The 17,888-nt window shown below is 41.7% G+C and overlaps 1 protein-coding gene across 1 annotated transcript; it reads right to left on the reverse strand.

Annotated features, from left to right (window-relative positions):
• Positions 1-1,401: 1,401 nt before the first annotated feature.
• Positions 1,402-8,684, reverse strand: CCNB1 (cyclin B1). Its single transcript, XM_057741920.1, has 9 exons — positions 8,439-8,684; positions 7,644-7,814; positions 7,376-7,546; positions 5,455-5,637; positions 3,873-4,031; positions 3,419-3,655; positions 3,012-3,152; positions 2,276-2,386; positions 1,402-2,099 (listed from the first exon to the last, which is right to left on the reverse strand). Exons 1-9 carry the CDS (start codon positions 8,457-8,459, stop codon positions 1,992-1,994), a joined length of 1,302 nt encoding a protein of 433 aa, XP_057597903.1. The 5' UTR covers positions 8,460-8,684; the 3' UTR covers positions 1,402-1,991.
• Positions 8,685-17,888: the final 9,204 nt, after the last annotated feature.

A 17,888-nucleotide genomic window follows, 5' to 3' on the forward strand; every position in this document is an offset into this window, starting at 1 on the left:
ACAAGAACCTAAAAGCCAAATAGTTGAGAAAATAAAATTTGGGGATTTAAGGCCTAGAAAAGCACTAAATCAAGGAAGAACATTAATGTCATCTGGGTAAGAAAAATACAACTAGCAATAAAAAATATAAGTGGGAAATAGAGTCTATTCACAATAATGACAAAAAAAGCATAAACCCAGCAATAAACTTGACAAGAAGGGTGCAGCAATTACGTAATGAAATTCTAACATTGCAGTGAAAGGCACCCAACAAGTTTTGATGGAGAAAAATATATCTGGATGGGAAGCCAATGTCAGTCCACCCAAAGCTAGTACATAACATACTGTATATGTGTATACAGAGCTTTTCAGTAACTGGACATAATTTTAAAGTTCATGTGTTTGAAATTGCCCCCAAATACTTGAGAAATAGTGATAGCTTCATCATACCAGATAAACTTAATGTAAAAGTATATTAATCACAGGAAAAAAAAAAAAACAAGCAGATCAGGGAACAATAAATTGATGTTTCAATTCAATTGTACAAGGAGGATTTTAAACATATGATACTGGCACAAATGGGCACCCATCTGGAAGTTAAGAATCCTATCTCATACCACATACAAAAAGTTTACTCAGGGCTTATAGACCTAAACAGGAAAAATTTATAAATTTAAGAGATGTTAATGGTTTGGGGATGGAGTTGACCTTAACACTGAAAACCCGAAAACAACTACAGAAAAAATAGATTTGATAACATAAAAATTTAAAGTGTCTGCATGGCAAAATATAGCATAAACAGATTTAGGGCAAACGACGCACTGGGAAAGCCTTACATATTGACAAATAAGTGGACAACAAAAGTCGATTCAACTAGTCATGAGAAGTATAAATTAAAACAGCAAACAAAATAGGAAATTTTTTGCCAGAGTCACAGAAATTAAAGAGAATGATTACCTTCAGCTCTGGCAAGGATGCAGAGAAAACCAGAACTTTTGTACATTTATTGCTGATGACATTGAGAAAGTCAGCTGGCTGTAGCTGCCAGAACCTAGAACACACTCTTTGGAGAACCCAGGGTACATAAAGAAAAGCATGGGCTATAATGACATAACAGCATTGTCTGTAGGAGCAAAGAAAAAAAGCAATCTGAACGTAAACAACGGAATGGTATATCCATACTATGGACTATGGAACAACTAAGTGTGCACCACAACTAGTGAAGCCCGCGCACCTACAGCCTGTGGCTCTGCAAGAAGCCACTGCTCTCTGCAACTAGAGACAGCCCACGCAGCAATTAAGACCTAACACAGCCAATAAATAAATTTATAAAGCAAACTCCTGATATCCTTCAGGTGGATGGGATTGAGATGTAGGAGTAAAAGGGGGTGAGGGAAATAAACTTTTTTTAGATTTTTTTTATTTGTTTTAAGGATTTATTTTCTTAACCAATAAACAAAAAGTAAACTAGGTTTTGAATATAAATTAAAATTCTTATTTTTCCAAGTTAAAAAGTTGATACCAGTTAGAGTTGATAATTTAAGACAGTGGTACAAGTAGATTACTTAGAGTTACGGCAGCAACCACCAGAGGAAACAGAAATCGGGGGACTAGGAATGAGGTGGTACTTTTCCTTATGTAGAACTAGGCAGCAGATTCTCTTAAGATGACTGGGCTTGCATACAGTATGACATATAAAGTAAGGGTTTTAAATGCCTTCAAGAGCTTAGTAATTCATCTTCAGTAAAGCCAGGTACATAAAACAAGAACCAATTGTATATATTAGTTGGGTCCCCAGGTAACTGAAAGCTATTTTTAAAAAATATTCCCCACCATACCTTTAAAACAACTTTTATCTTCAAGTGGGAAGTAGCCACATTCAAATGAGTTAAGGTATAAGTAAAAAGGACTACAACTTTATTAAAAGTAAATAAATGTAACATATAATATGTACAGATGGCACATGGTGCCAATTTTATTTGCAGATATCATAGTATTCCAAAGTTCACAAGTTACACCTTTGCGACAGCCTTGGCTAAATCTTGAACTAGTGCAGAATTCAGCTGTGCTAGAGTGCTGATCTTAGCATGCTTAGACGTGGCATACTTGTTCTTGACAGTCTGGAAGAGAAAAGCACAGTAATCAATGAAGGAAAAGAGGAAAACATCATAAGAACCAATGGTACAGATGTTCACTTAAAAACCAACTCCTTAAAAGCAAGCTATGAATTTACAGACATAAACGCTTAATGATTTTCACTTTTCCCGACACCCTAAAGTACCACTGATTGACTCACCATGTGCTTTGTAAGCCCACGATTCACCACAACTATATTCTTAGCCAGGTGTTGCATAACAACAAGAAGGGATTCTTCAGTGTATGACAGGTAATGCTGTAGAGTTAGTGTCTAAGACAACAAAAGTTAATGTTGAAAATGCTCATCACCAATGTCTTTCATAAAATTTCTAGATGTTAATTCAAAAGTAGGGTAGGGAAGTAGATATTGTATGACTGATTACAATCAAAATTTAAGACAAGCTTAAGACCCCTTCTTACCCAAGTACCCTTCTTTCATGGCTTTTCTAGGATCCTGTGCTCAAACCTAATTACACTTTTGTAATTGCTGACTTGTCCACCCCAAAGCTAGACTCCAAGTTCTCTGGAGCTGACTTTCTCATTCATAATTCTATTTCTAGGGCCTAGAGTTATCCCATGGCATATAGGAGAAATACTTGGTGAACCAACGAATATGAATGAACTTATAGTATGTCATTTGACCTGCTTGAGCCTCTCCATCTGTAAAGAGTAGCAGCTGCTCTGCCCTTCTCAAAGGGGTAAGAAAGATGAGATTAGGCAATGAAATGGAAGCATTCTATTGAAGATATCACAAACAAGATATTTTAAATCATTCCCTCAGTAGATGCCATATTTAGGAACCATCTGAATTGTCTTTTAATGACAACAGTTCTGTATGCAATAAATACTCTAATTAAAAAGCTCAGGGTAACCTCAGTTTGTGGGACAGAGCTTACCCATTCACCATTATCAAGAATTTTCAGTGCTAAGCAAAAAGCTCCCGCTGCAATCTGAGAAGGAGGAAAGTGCACCATATCGTAGTCCAACATAGTTAGTTCCATCAGATATTTGGCCAAGGTATGTAGCTCAACATCAACCTGGAATAAAACCAACATGTTCTGTCAGAGAATTCTGCTTTGGCAGTAAGTGGTATGCCCATAAGTGCAACCACAAATGTTTGCCTATAAACTCTCAAATGCAATTGGCCACGAAAGACTTTAATAATATTAACATACACCCTGATTGGAAATAAAGACCCTCTTTATCCCTTCCTCATGTAGTTAGTTATAAATACAAGGCACTTGAATTAGATCTCATTGGACCTACCTAATGTACCATACCAAAGGTTTCAAAAAATCTGTACCTCTCCAATCTTAGATGCTCTCCGAAGGAAATGCAGGGGTAGAGGGCGACCCAGACTAAAATTTAAAGCTCTTAGAATCTTCATTTCCATCTGTCTGATTTGGTACTTAGTGTAAGTGTTGTCAGTCACAAAGGCAAAGTCACCAATTTCTGGAGGATACATTTCCTCATATTTGCTTGCAATAAACATGGCTGTGACACCAACCAGCTGCAGCATCTTCTTGGGCACACAATTATCCTGCAACGGGAATTTCCAGAGGATGAATAAGTAATAGGTATTTGAAAAACAAGGCACAGAACTGAAAAGGAGAGGTCGGAAAGACACACTCCCACAACAAAATCTCAATTAATGACACTTCATGACTCAAGACAGATTTTTAGCTGAAAAAGTCTGTTTCTTATGACTCAGCTAGGACCCTAGAAGGGAGAACCTGCAGTTGCTGAATTACGCTCACCTGCATGAACCGATCAATAATGGAAACAGTCATGTACATGGTCTCCTGCAGTAACCTGAATTTCATTTGAACCTGCACAAGCCAGTCAATTAGGATGGCTCTCATGTTTCCAGTGACTTCACGACCCAGTAGGTATTTTGGTCTGACTGCTTGCTCTTCCTGCAAAAGAAATACTGATTATCCTAAGAAGCAAGACTCCACGTGACATTTCTGACCAGAAATAATCAGCCACCTCAGAATAGCTCTGGAACACTTAGAATCTCTAACCGTTCTTAACTCTATTATTCATTTGGCCATTGTAAATAGCTCTATCACTGAGAAACAAAGAAAGCAAACATTGAATAGGACAGTGTGACAGATTTTCATATTGGCAAATCTTACTATGTCCAGCTCACCACTACTACTGGCCCACACCCTGTCCCCACTTCTTCCCAAATAAAGATACCATACTATCACCTCAGATCTTTTCACTTAAGACTCTAAACCCAGAACCTGAGCTTTATGAAGTAGAGAAAATAGCAGCAGCTCCCAGATCAGCTGGAACCAATATGCTACCACTCCTGCTCCAGGGTTTAAACCCCCAAAACACCACAGGGAAGAAAAATCAACCATCAAAATCCAGCACACACATCTGCTAAACCCACTCCCCTCCAAAGTTAGAACACAAACTTTAAAGACAGGGGAGAAGAAATCCAGAGCAGGAGGCTGGTCCTGGCAAGGAAATGTTACAGGACAATCCTCTAGAAAAGAGAGATGCCCAAAAGAAGCAGGCAAGAGCCTGAAGATGTTAATGATGCCACTAGAATAGAATGCATTATAAACAAGCAGCTTCGTACATTTGGTAGCTGTAGAGCTTATGCTGTTCACATACAGAATGCCTCCTTGCTTGCAGAGAAAGGGCAAAGGACCCTAATAGAAACGGTGTCATAGTTTAATCCCATCAGAAATGGGATGAAATAGAAGAAAACCAAAACATTTAGTTTTTAATTATACTCCTCCTGGACACCACAAAGAACGATTTCCCTAATATTAGGCTCATAAGCCACACTGACCCTTAGTGCCATGTTTTGGCTATAGTTTTTCAGCATCTTCTCCATTACCATGTACCTTCTGCCTCTTACCCTCCTTAAACTCAAAATTTGGGACTCACTCCTAACTGTGATGGATAAAAAATATCTTTCAATCTGTGGACTTTCTTTTAAGAAAAGCCATGGTAGTATCCACTCTTGCTTTGAATTTTCCCTGTTCAAAATGCCAAATAAAGACACCATTGGAAATTCCCTGGCAGTCCAGTGATTAGGATTTTCACTGCCAAGCCCAGGTTCAATTCCTGGACAGGGAACTAAGATCCCATAAGCCGCACAGTGCGCTCACCCCATGAGCGCCCCCAGCCCCAAAAAGGCTTCATTGGCTTCTTTTTGTGCCTTTTTATTTGGGGTATTCCACAAAGAATTTCAAAGTGGAACCTACTGTTAAGAAATGCTGCTCATATCCAGCTTAAATTGTTGTAAACTGTTAATGGAAAATCTCTTTAATAAAGCTAGATGCAGTTTAGAAAAAACAGAATTTTAATGCTACTGACCTCAAGTTGTCTCAGATAAGCATAGATATCTTTTACATATTCACTACAAAGGTTTGGATCCGCTCCGTCTTCTGCATCCACATCATTCACTGCAAGAATTACATCAGAGAAAGCCTGACACAGATATTCTTCTGCAGGGGCACAGCCAGATGTTTCCATGGGACTTGGAGAGGGAGTATCAACCTTGAAACAGAGAGACTTTTTGAAATAATAGCAAAGAGAAGCATACGATCTGGGAATGAAGGTCATATTATTGGTACCAGCTCAAGAGACTATCTGTTGAATAGACATAAAATTCACTTATCTTTTCAAATGTACTCAATTTGTCTTCAGGAAGCGAGTAAAAGTGAAAAGTGAAATGCCAACTTACACTGAACCAATTTAGAGTCAGCAGAATGTTAACAGGTAAAACAGAGAGGAAGCAAGTTCATATCTATACTTTCCTCCAAAGGAAACTGACGTAAGTAATGCATTTGTTTAGCAACGTCAAGTAAGGTTAATCCAGGTGAATGACAAGTTGGTCTTAATAGTCTTTATTTTAATACTAAGGATTAACTGACTTTATCATGAACCATTTTCTTCAAGCTCGTTACCCTGCTGTGCAAACATTTACTGAGCACTTTCTTCAAGTCAAGCTCTATGTTAGGCACTGGCTTTCTGGTGTCCTCAAGGGGCTTTGAATTTAGAAGGAATAAGTAAATGAAGTAAAGAGATTGGTTCTAGGAACAGAAGTGGAGGTGGGGGAAGTTAGGGTGGGGTTGGGAAAGTTACGGCAAGCTTTAGGTGTTGATGCTTGAGATGTTTTGAAGGATGAAAAGGGTATCAGTTAAAAGAAAGATGGTGGGAAAAAGAAGGCAAGCATCGTATGGGACTTTGACAGAAAGCTTAGGTGGTATGGCCAGTTAAAGACTGTGCATACAACAGGTTTCTGTGCGATGTCCAGAAGGTCAATATTAAAGCCACAGCCTCACATCCCCTTCTCTTAGATACAGAGAACTAGGCCGAATGACTTTAACTGATCATTTTCCCAACCAGCTTTAACAAAGTTTTAAAAATTAGAACTTAAGAATGCAGTTCAGGGACTTCCCTGGTGGTCCAGTGGGTGAGACTCAGCTCTTTCAATGCAGGGAGCCTGGGTTTAATCCCTGGTCAGGGAATTAGATCCCACATGCATGCCGCAACTAGGATTTTGCATGTCACAACTAAAAGATCCAGCATGCCGCAACTAGGACCCAGTGCAGCCAAAATAAATAAATATTTTAAAAAATGCAGTTCATTGCAATTTCAGGAAAGTAGCCTCTTCTAGATGGTGTATTTTTCCTTCACATTTACATATGATATTAATAAAATGTCCTTGGTTTTGAGGCTGTTACCTCATCTTCTTACCTACTTTGAAGAGCTCCATTTTCTGCTTTATATCTTTATATAAATTCTGATGTTATAAGCTTATTAATTATTTGGTGACCACATTATGGAGTTAAAAAAAAAAAAAAGACTCAAGAGAACAATCTGTGTTTCAGTCAATAAATTCTGGCCAGGATAGCTTGTACCCAAAGACAGCAAAATCTTTAACCCAGGCAAGCTACTACACAATACCGTAAACAAAGGAGGGGTAGTATAACAAAGCAATTAAAAGCATAGATTCTGAAGCCAGATAGCCTGGGTTTGAATCCAATTATGTGCCACTGATACTTAATACTTTTCTATGCCATTAGCTAAAAAGTAGAGGTAACAATACCAGGGCTAAGAGTATAAGATTATGTGAGCTCATGCATGTAAAGTGCTTAGCAGAGCCTACCTCCTGCTAAGCACTCTATACAAGTTGCTACTCTTCCTATTTATTCAAATGCTATACCATGCTTTAGTAAAATGAAGGGAAAGAAACAATCAACAGGCTCTAAAATAGTACAGTTAAGTTTACCAAAATAGGCTCAGGAGAAAGTTTCTCTTCTTTAACAGACTCAGGTTCTGCCGCTGGCTCCGGCTCCAGGCCCGGCTCTGGCTGGGGCTCTGGCACAGGTACAGGAGCCTTTTCCAGAGGTTTTGGTAGTTTCTTAGCAATAACTTTTCCAGCAGCTGAAGTTTTTGCTTCCTGTGGATGAAAAGGAGAGAACGGGATGTTTCTTCATCACCGGGCACAGTTGGAAGGCAGACTCTTAACAAAGCAGTTGAATCAGGAAGACAGTTACCTTTTTCAGGGGCAATTTGGCCTGTGGCTGTTCACTGACTTTGTTACCAATGTCTCCGAGAGCTGTTCTTGGCCTCAGCCCGGGCTTAGAAGCTGCAACTGGGGCCACAGGCACGCGCTTTGCGCCTGCCATGCTGATCTTCGCCTTATTTTCCGCATTAACTTTCGTGTTCTGTAAGAAGCAAGACCACTCTGAGAGCCGGCTCAGCCAAGTTGGAGTAAGTCAAGAGTTAAAGTGGGGGCAAAACAGAGGCTCTCAGGAGGAAAGCCGACTGCAAATGGGTTCCCAGAGGAAACCGGGGTTCCAGGGTCTACGCTAAGGTTTTAACAAACCAGATGCTTCCCGAATCTCTTTTTCCACCTATTGCCTGCTCAGTCCCCGCCGGACCTAAAATACCATCCATTTACATTTGAAAGGAAATCGAAAAAGCCTTCAATTGCAGGCACCTTCCCTCTGGGTAGGGGGTTACGCACTTGGTGGGAGCTCGCTCAGGGGTTCTCCATCACCTTTTACGAAAGGTTTCGCGTTTACCCTCCATCTGCGCCCCCCCCCCCCACCAGCCTTTATCCAAGCCCCATCCACTTCTCTTTCTCACCTTCCTTTTTCTGTCCGTTCGCCCCCCAGACTCTCCCACCATTTTAGGGGCCCACCGACCGCCACCCTCCCCACTCTCCCCCCCCCCCCAAATCTCTGTCCGGGTCCACTCCTGCCGGGGAAACTCCTGCAGGCGAGATAGGGAGAGGAGACGCAGCGAGCCCGCAGAGCCGCGTCTGTTCACCGTCCGCAGCAGCTCACCCTGGTGATCCGGAGCGCCATGGCTTCCTCTGCACCAGGCAGCGGCTCAGCGGGGAGAAGCAGAGCACTGGATGCCCCGACCAGCCGGGGACCTTGAACGCAACGCAGGCCAACAGCCGTTCCTCCGCAGCACGCCGGGAGGAACCGGGCCCCGCCTCAGGTTTAAACCCCGCGCCGCTCCCTCCTTATTGGCCTGTTTGCGGCACTCGCTCGCTTCCCATTGGCGGCGGCCGGTTCCTCCGAAAATGCGTTTCCAGGGCGATCCCGCGAAGACTTTCGGGCAGGGGCGGGGCCAGACCGTCACGTGGCCTGGCTCGGCGCCTGCGCCCTCGGGCAGCTGCTGGTGGCACCTGGGGAGAGGAGCGGTGTCTTCGCCGCCCACCTGGAGAGGTGAACCTGTGCGCCGCCGCAGTTAGCCAAGAGGCCTTGGAGGAGAGATCGTGGGGCCGCAGGGTTGATGTGAGAGGAAGTTACGGCTTTAGTCCTGCTTATTGTTAAACACGCTTTCCTCTTCTACAGTGGCATGTAGCAGGAAAGGCTTTTATATGTACATTACTTTCATTTGATCATTCCAGCAGCGCTCAGGGGTGGAGGAACTGAAGCTCAGAGAGGCTTTGGGTGACTTTCTCAGGATCACAAATTAGCAACACGGGACTAAACTTAGAGTTCTTTAGATCCATGGTGTTTCCACAACACTCATTGTCTCCTAAGAATATTGCCAGCCTCTTAACCTGCCAGATTACTTCAATCAAATTGTTTCCCAAAGCCAATCTTTTTGTTTTACCTTTTAATTTGAAAATAATTTCAGACTTAGAAAAGTTGCAAACAAAAATATTACAGGGAATACACACATGCCCTTTACCCAGATTCAAACATCCTTAATCTTTTACCCCATTTGCTTTATCATTAGTCTCTTTCTTATATATAGATCTACTCATCTGTGTTTAACTGTATGTAAACATTTTTTTTTTGAAACATCTGAGGGTAAGTTACACTATCATAGCCCTTTATCCCTCAATTCTTCAGTGCGTGTTTCCTAAGAAAAAGGGATATTCTCAACATAATCACAACAAAGTTATCAACTTCATGAATTTACTTTATTGCAACATTGTATCCATCCTAGTTTGTATTCCAGTTTTCAGTTGACTTAGTAATGTCCTTTCTAGCATTTTCTTTTCTCCAGTACCGGATGTAGCTGGGGTCCATGTTGCATGTGGCCTCCTTTAATGTGGAACAGTGCCTGCAGCTTTTCTTTGTCTTTTATAACGTTGATGGTTTTGAAGATACAGTACTTCCTGCCACTTTTTAGGAAATAGAACGTTATTTTCATGTTTGTCTAATTGTTTCTTGTGATTTACATTGAGGTTATGCATTCTTGGCTGTTATGCCACGTAGGTGACATCATATTCTTCTCAGGGGATCAACTCTGCAGACACATGGTGTTCACCTGTTCCCCATAAGTGAGATTAATTTTGAACACTTAGTTAAGCTGCTTTCTCCACTGTACATTTAGTTGCTTGTTTCTTACAACGAATAAAGTGCTTGTGGGAAGACACTCTAAGAATGTACTTTTCATCAGATTTCCCCCTAGATTTCACCTCCCCTTACAGCAGCAGTTGCTTAGGAACTGTTGACACTGTTGTCCCAGTGCTATGGGTTCTCTCTAATTAGCTGATAAAAAACCATACACTTTTTTATTTTTAAACCATACACTTTGAATGACTCCAGGATGCCAGGCCTTTAGCAAACCTAAGTGAAGACCCCTTCCTGACCATTGCTCAGTGGAACGTCTTCTAACACAGTAGTTCTCAACTGGGGGACATTTTATCCCAAGGGTGGGGGGCGGGGGGTGGGGAGGGGTGCATTTGGCTTTTCTGGATGTGACAACTGGGAAGGTGCTACTGCTATCTAGTGGGTACAGACCACAGATGTTTCTAAACATCCTACAGTGTACAAGACAGCCCTCACCCCACCCCCCAAACACACACACACACACACACACACACACACACACACAGAATTATCCAGCCCCAGATGTCAATAGTCTGGGAGTGCCAAGCTTGAATAATCTTGCCAACTGCATAATACCTATGACTCATTTCTATTCAGAATGTTAACTTTTGATGCTTAATTAACAGAAGTTTCGTGGATCATCTCTTGGTTTTTTTGGGGGGCGGGGGTTTTGGCTATGTTGGGTCTTTGTTGCTGCGCGCAGGCTTTCTCTAGCTGTGGTGAGCGGGGTCTACTCTTCGTTGAAGTGCGTGGGCCTCACTGCAGTGGCTTCTCTTGTTGCAGAGCATGGACTCTAGGCATGCAGGCTTAAGTAGTTGCAGCACGCGGGCTCAGTAGTTGTGGCTCACTGGCTCTAGAGCACAGGCTCAGTAATTGTGGCACATGGGCTTATTAGTTGCTCCATGGCATGTGGAATCTTTCCCAACCAGGGATCAAACTTGTGTCCCCTGCACTGGCAAGTGGATTCTTAACCACTGCACCACGACGGAAGTCCCTCCTTTCTTAATAAGACTTAAAAACTTGACTTTGCTCCTCAGTGAACTACTCAATGTTCTCTCCTCTGGCCTGGTTAGTAGTACCAACTACATGCCAGGCAATGTTCTAGGTGCTAGGAATACAGCTCTGAACAAAACAGATGAGATCCCTGCTCTCATTAAGCGTATATTCTAATAGGAGAGAGACTAAATAAGTAACTAAGTGGGGAAAAAATCAGATAGTACTAAGTGCTAGACAGAGAATAAAAACAAAGTGATGCCAACAGAGTGATTTGGTAGCTGGCTTAGACTTGGTGGTCAGGGGCAGTCTGAGAAGTTGACATTTAAGCTGAAGTTTAAATGACAAGAAGGAAAACATTCTAGATAGAGGAAATAGTCTGTGAAAACCCAATGATAGTGTTGACCTAAAAGGAATAGACGGCCAGTTATTTCTCCAGCAAATATGGGTTTATTCAGGATCATCAAAGAATTGCAATTTGGGATCTGCAACTATGGCAAGCCATGCAAGTCCTATGCCACAAGGAGAGGACTCTTACAGACAAGGGGACAAGGCTCTTGGGAGGGCTACAGTAAACAGAGTCCATTGGAGGAACTGAGAATTTGAAGTATAGTGGCTTTTTATTAGCTGAGCTCTTGCCAGGTAAGAAGAGGAAGTCTCTCTTCTTTCTGTTGGGCTCTGCTGTAAGTCACAGGGCACGAAAGCTCCCCTTCTGACCTCTCATTCTATTTTAATTGAGGTTTCTGTTTATTAATTTTTGTAAGAGGAATGAGCTTGTAATATTCAGAAAATCCTGTGTGGCTAGAGCATGGGGGGAAGAGGGGAGTAGAGATGAGATTAAAGCAATTGGAAGGGGTAAAATTACACAAGGCCTTGTAAACCAAGCTATGATAAGTGCAGTGGAAGGCTTTGGAGGGTTTTAAGCCAAGGTGTGGCATAATCTATCTTTTTAAAAGATTACTGTAGTCACTGTGGAGAGACTATGTGTAGGTGGGGAGGAGGCAGAGCGGGAAGCAGGAGAAGACAAGCACAGGAACCATTAAGAGGCTAGTGTAGGATGGTACTAGTAGTGCTCGACAGAAAGGGATAGATTTTGGATATGTTTTTGAGGTAGGCTTGCTGGATCTTGATAGTTTACATGCTTGGAGTGAGAGAAAGGGGGTCAAGGATGACTTTTAGGCTTTGACTTGAGTAAATGAAACAGAGAATACTAACAGATGAGCAGCTTTTAGGGAGTGGCAGGACATTTGGAATGCCTAGAAATATACAAGAGGAGAGGTCTACTAGGCAGAGATCAGGGTGGGAGCTAAAACCTCCTTTGCTGAGATAGCATTTAAAATCTGATGCAGATGAGGTCATCTAGAGAAGGAATGTAAAGAAGAGTAGATGCCCAGGAGCAAGCCCCAGGGCCCTCTGTTTTAAAGATGGAACAGTGAGGGAGAAGCCCTGTCCATTAGGAAGTTAGGAAAATTGGACAACACCAAAGAGGTAGGAGACCAAATAGTGGTATCTCAGGAAAGAGAAGGTAGTGTTTCTCAGAGGGAGTAGTGGTTTAACTTGGGAGATTGAATATACATATTTATCTTTGTTTCTTCCTGAAGGCAGTAAAGGTTTTTTTTTTGTTTTCCTTTTTGGTTTTTCATTCTTCTTTCTTTCTTTCTTTTCTTTTTTCTTTTTTTTAATGCATAAACTTTCAAAGATGGGTGAGGAGACAATGACACCATTTTGAAGCAGGAAACACATTGAAGAATGTTAATGGAAGTACCAGACCAAGAAAGTTGGAATCTAAGCTGGCAATGGAAAGTAAAGAAGCGAACTGATTCATGCCGTAGACTCCAGCGGTCTTGGGAATTGGAGGCACCAGGAGTCTATGAAACTGGTGGTGTAGGTAGACCTGAAAACAGGATTGGTTGATTCCCTCCTACACTTAGGAGTGTAGCAAGAGTGCAGCATCTTCTTGGTCCTGGCAGATGATTAGAGGTTTATGTTCTGGAGAGGCTGAAGTAATGGAACTCTGGATTTCAGACACCAAGCAAACTGAGGGGGGAAAGAAGTGAAATTCTTCATCCCAAATGATGAAACCTCTAGTTCCCTCTTCCACTCAGTCTCCTAAACGCAAGCAGCTGCAGGCACTTACACCCTCTTAAGTGAGATAAAAGCATGTCTCTCTGAGAAATGCACCAGCCCAAGAGAAAAGTCTTAAAAATACAGATGGTTAGGAAGGGTGACCAATGAAATGGATGGGTCATGTTTAAAGTGACACTCACCATTTGACATACTTGTACACTGACAAAGAGCTTCTAATCAAGATTTTAATTTCTTATTCTTAACTATTAACACCTAGTGAAGGAGCGCTGGACATTTGAGAAAATCCTCCAACTTGAAAGATACCTAACAAACAAACATAAAAAGAAACTCCAAATGGACAGACAATTCAAGGAGAAGAAATCTAAAAAATAAACATTTGCTGTGGAGCAACAAAGCCCGTGTGCCACAACTACTGAGCCCACGTGCTGCAACTACTGAAGCCTGTGCACCTAGAGCCCGTGTTCCACAACAAGAGAAGCCACCGCAATGAGAAGCCCATGCACCACAACAAAGAGTAGCCCCCACTCACCACAACTAGAGAAAGCCTGCACGCAGTAACAAAGACCCAAATACAGCCAATAAAAAAAAAAAAAAAAAAAAAAAGGGCAAAAAGACAAAGAGATGAACTATAGAAAAGGTAAGAAATTCAGAGGATCATTCCACAAGGTCTGACATACAACAAATAGAGGAGTTCTAGGAAAAAAAAGACAAAAGCAAATGCAAGGAGGAAATTATTAAAGAAATCATACAAGAAATCTTCCCAGGACTAAAGGACATGAGTTTCATAAATCCATGTCTGAGTTCCTTGCGCAATAAGTGAACCAAAGACTCATCTCGTGGCACACAGTGGCAGCATATAATGTTGAGAATAAGGGGAAGACCCTAAAAGGAGACAAAATCAGATAGCATACAAAGGATCTAGAATCAGAATGGAATGAGACTTTCAACAGCAATGTTGAAAGCGACGTGAGGCTGTGGCAAAGTGATTTTCAATCCGTAATTCTGTACCCAGCCAAACCATCAAACAAACGATCGTGAGGTAGAATAAAGGCATTTTTAGCTTTGCAGATTCTAAAAATTATCTCCCACATACCCTTTCTTAGAAAGTTATTGGAGTGTGTAGTCTCCTAACAAGGATGAAAATTAAAAAAGAGGATGGGGAATTCCTTGGCGGTCCAGTGGTTAGGACTCAGCACTTCCGCTGCAGTGGGCATTGGTTCAATCCCTGCTTGGGGAGCTAAGTTCCCACATGCTGCACAGCACAGCCAAAAAAAGAGAGGAAGATATGGGATCAAAAAAACAGTAGTTCCAACACAGGAGAAAGACAAAGGGAAATCCCAACACTTTAAGTGATCCTAGGCTGCCAGGTGGCCTGAGGAGCAGTCAGTGCAGGTTGGAATAGAATGATGAGGATGGTGGGTTCTAAGTGGGACATCTCCAAGCAAAGATAACTTACTTGAGGTATTTGAATGTACTGAGAAGAGATTTACACTTCTGATGGAGTTGGAGGTTAATGAGTGATAGGTACAGAAAAACTAGGCAAATGAAATCAAGCAAGGCACTGTTAAATCTGGAACAGACTAGTTGTTAAAAGAAAAATTGGAGGGGCTTCCCTGGTGGTGCAGCGGTTAAGAATCTGCCGCCAATGCAGGGGACACGGGTTTGAGCCCTGGTCTGGGAAGATTCCACATGCTGAGGAGCAACTAAGCCCGTGTGCCACAACTACTGAGCCCGTGTGCTGCAACTACGAAGCCCACGCGCTTAGAGCCTCTGCTCTGCAACGAAAAGCCAGTGCAATGAGAAGCCTGTGCACCGCAGTGAAGAGTAGCCCCTGCTTGCTGCAACTAGAGAAAGACTGTGTGCAGCAATGAAGACCCAATGCAGCCAATTAATTAATTAATTAATTAATTTACTTAGGGCACTTTGGTAAGTCATATGGTCATAAAGTAATTAAAACACTGAATATTGATTTAACCCCAAATTAGGGTTCAATTATATTGGGATGGTGGGGAGAAAGAGGGGGGTTGTGTGTGAGTGTGCATGTGTGCTGATGTTATAAAAGAGCTAAACCCTCATCTTCCATTTTTAGAAGTTAGTGGGTAATGTTTAAATCTGTAAAACAGCTACCAAAAAAAAACAGCAACATAAGGACATTATTGAGAATTATGACTGTAAACAGCAAATCACAGTGAAAAGGATAGAAAATGATTCTTTTTAGAGAGCAGGAATGGGAGACAGGTGTTATGATTTTGTTGTAAGTTTTAAAGAACTATTTGACCTTTTAATATAATGCACGTGTGTAACTGAAAAAAAAAATAAAGTCTAAAGACAGAGTGGTTGATTGTATTGACTGAAAATCAAGGACATTCACCCTAAAATGGTGATACAAACAGGAGTTGAAAAAGAAGACAGTATACGTAAAAATGCCATAAAATAACTTCTTCACTTGTATGCATTGACTGTACACATTTGCAGAGCCAATATATACCTTAACCCTTTACCATTCTCCCTTAAAGTGTTGATAGCAGTGGGAGAGTATTGCCTTTTTTAAAAAAATTTTTTTCTTTTTGGTTTTAGGTTTTAGATGCTATATTTAATAGTCAAGGAGGTTACATAATAGTCAGTCTACCTCCACGAAGGAAAATATATTAAAAGGTTCTTGGGTATCCTGCAAGAATATCCTATGCACATTTAAGAGTACATAGTTTTGTTTTGTTTTTTGGCCATGTCATGTGGCTTGCGGGATCTTAGTTCCCCAACCAGGGATTGAACCCTGTGCCCCCTGCAGTGGAAGTGCAGAGTCCTAACCACTGGACCACCAGGGACTTCCCATATAAGAGCACATAGATTTTAAGCTTCTAGATACTTCTGCTCCTACTCCTACCCCACAGTGGGTGTGTGGGCATGGAGAACACAGAAACTGGTTTACAGAGGTAAGGGTGTTAAAGAATTTGTATTTGAGAATGTAGTGAAAAATCATTTTTGTTATATTCAGAATGTGGTCTGTATATGTTTATATTTTTCTTGAATTGGCTCTCATGCAAAAACATCTTATCACTGAGGCTCTATTTAATGTGATAAAATAAAATTTACATTTTAAGGCAGGGCAAGAAAATTTAAACATGAAATTCTCTCTCTCTGTCTGTTTGGGTCTCCTCCCTCCCTAATGTGCAGTGTGCCTGCGCATTACACATTAACTAGACCTTCTTAAAGACAGGAGCGTCTGCTCAACTGTAAAGACCAATTTTGTTCATTTCTTCTGACGCTAGCACTGTACCTTCAAAAAAGAACAGTGTTCTTTCCCAGCTCTGCAGGGGGTCATGGAGACTTGCTGCTCACTTTGTACCAGCTTACCTGGACCATGTATCTTTGGTGAACTTTATAAAGTATGTCATTGTGATGTATGATCTTTTGTCTCCAAACTGTACATGACTGTGCCTTGGCTGTTTGGTGGGATCAGAAGTGGGAGTAGATGAAAGGTCCTGCTGATCACCCCAAAATGCCATGGTGCTCCTAGCTGACGAACCTGAAGCTCAGAGTTTGAGCAGATTTAATTTTTCACGTAGCCAAGATATGGACAAGTCAAACTTTAAAATCATAGCGAAGTGCACTGACTTTTCCTTATCACTGAAAATGTATGTTGCCTCCTCCATAAAGGTTTTTATAATCGTCCAAGAGTCAGAGTTCTCTACTTCCTCTGAACTCAGAGCAATATTACACTTACCCTTCTCTGTGTGTTTGTCTTTCACGCTTCTACATATTTTTAATTTTTTAAAAATAAATTTATTTATTGGTTGCATTGGGAGCTTTCTACAGTTGAGGAGAGCGGGGGCTACTCTTCATTGTGATGCGCAGGCTTCTCATTGTGGTGGCTTCTCTTGTTGCAGAACATGGGCTCCAGGCACGTGGGCTTCAGTAGTTGTGGCTCACAGGCTCTAGAGAGCAGGCTCAGTAGTTGTGGCTCATGGGCTTAGTTGCTCCGCGGCATGTGGGATTTTCCTGGACAAGGGATCGAACCCATGTCCACTACATTGACAGGTGAATTCTTAACCAGTGTGCCACCAGGGAAGTCCTACGTATTTTTATATGCTCAGTAACTACTGCCTTCCTGTGAGGGCAGAGACAAAATCAGACTTCTTTGTATGTATCATCCACGCTGCTTTGTACCCTTTAGGCATTTAATGCATCTGTTGCTTTGAACAAAAATGGTTCCCATAGATTAATTTAGGACTATTGCCTAGATTGCAAAGAACTGCAAGGACTTAATCACCTTATATTTACTAGACCCAAACCCTATCATTTTAAGTCAGAGAATTAGCAACTGGCCCTTAGATCACAGCTATGGGGGAGTCTGATTCCTAGGCTAGCCCGTGTCCAGCCCTCTATATCAATTTGCAGTCTTTCTTATTAGGCATTCCTATCCTGCTCATATCGTAAATCAAGGCAACCAACAATAGAAAACCCTACCTGAAATAAGGCATTTGAAGAGTGTAAGTCACTGTAACTTGCCTGATGCTTTTTCCACAGCTAGACAATGAACCCCCATATGCTTACCTAACAGGTCTGTGGTTAACTTGTAACCTGGTATTCAAATATCCTCAGTGCCCTGCTCCTAACCTTCCTTTCTAATCATGGGCCTACTGACCCCACATCCACACCTGAAAGCCACGATTATGCAAAACTGAACTACTAATGGGTTTACACACTTCACTCCAGTGGGAATGAATCCCCTTGCCTTCTGTTTCCAACCCCCCTGGTCCCTTCGATCTATCAAATGCCACCTCCTTTGTGAAGCCTCACCGTCTTCCCTTCAACTAAAAGTAACTTCTCCATTTTCTGAACTTTGCCACTCCCTTA

The sequence above is a fragment of the Hippopotamus amphibius genome, chromosome 1, assembly GCF_030028045.1.
Source record: "Hippopotamus amphibius kiboko isolate mHipAmp2 chromosome 1, mHipAmp2.hap2, whole genome shotgun sequence".
Classification (NCBI taxonomy): Eukaryota; Metazoa; Chordata; class Mammalia; order Artiodactyla; family Hippopotamidae; genus Hippopotamus; species Hippopotamus amphibius.

Bases quoted from the DNA above. Each gene is read 5' to 3' on its own strand.
- CCNB1 (XM_057741920.1), bottom strand. From the start codon at position 8,459: ATGGCGCTCCGGATCACCAGG. The intron at 5,638-7,375 runs GTAAACTTAACT...CTCTGTTTCAAG, and splicing joins TTTCTCCTGAGCCTATTTTG to GTTGATACTCCCTCTCCAAG. The intron at 3,153-3,418 runs GTACAGATTTTT...GTTTTATTCCAG, and splicing joins GAGCATCTAAGATTGGAGAG to GTTGATGTTGAGCTACATAC.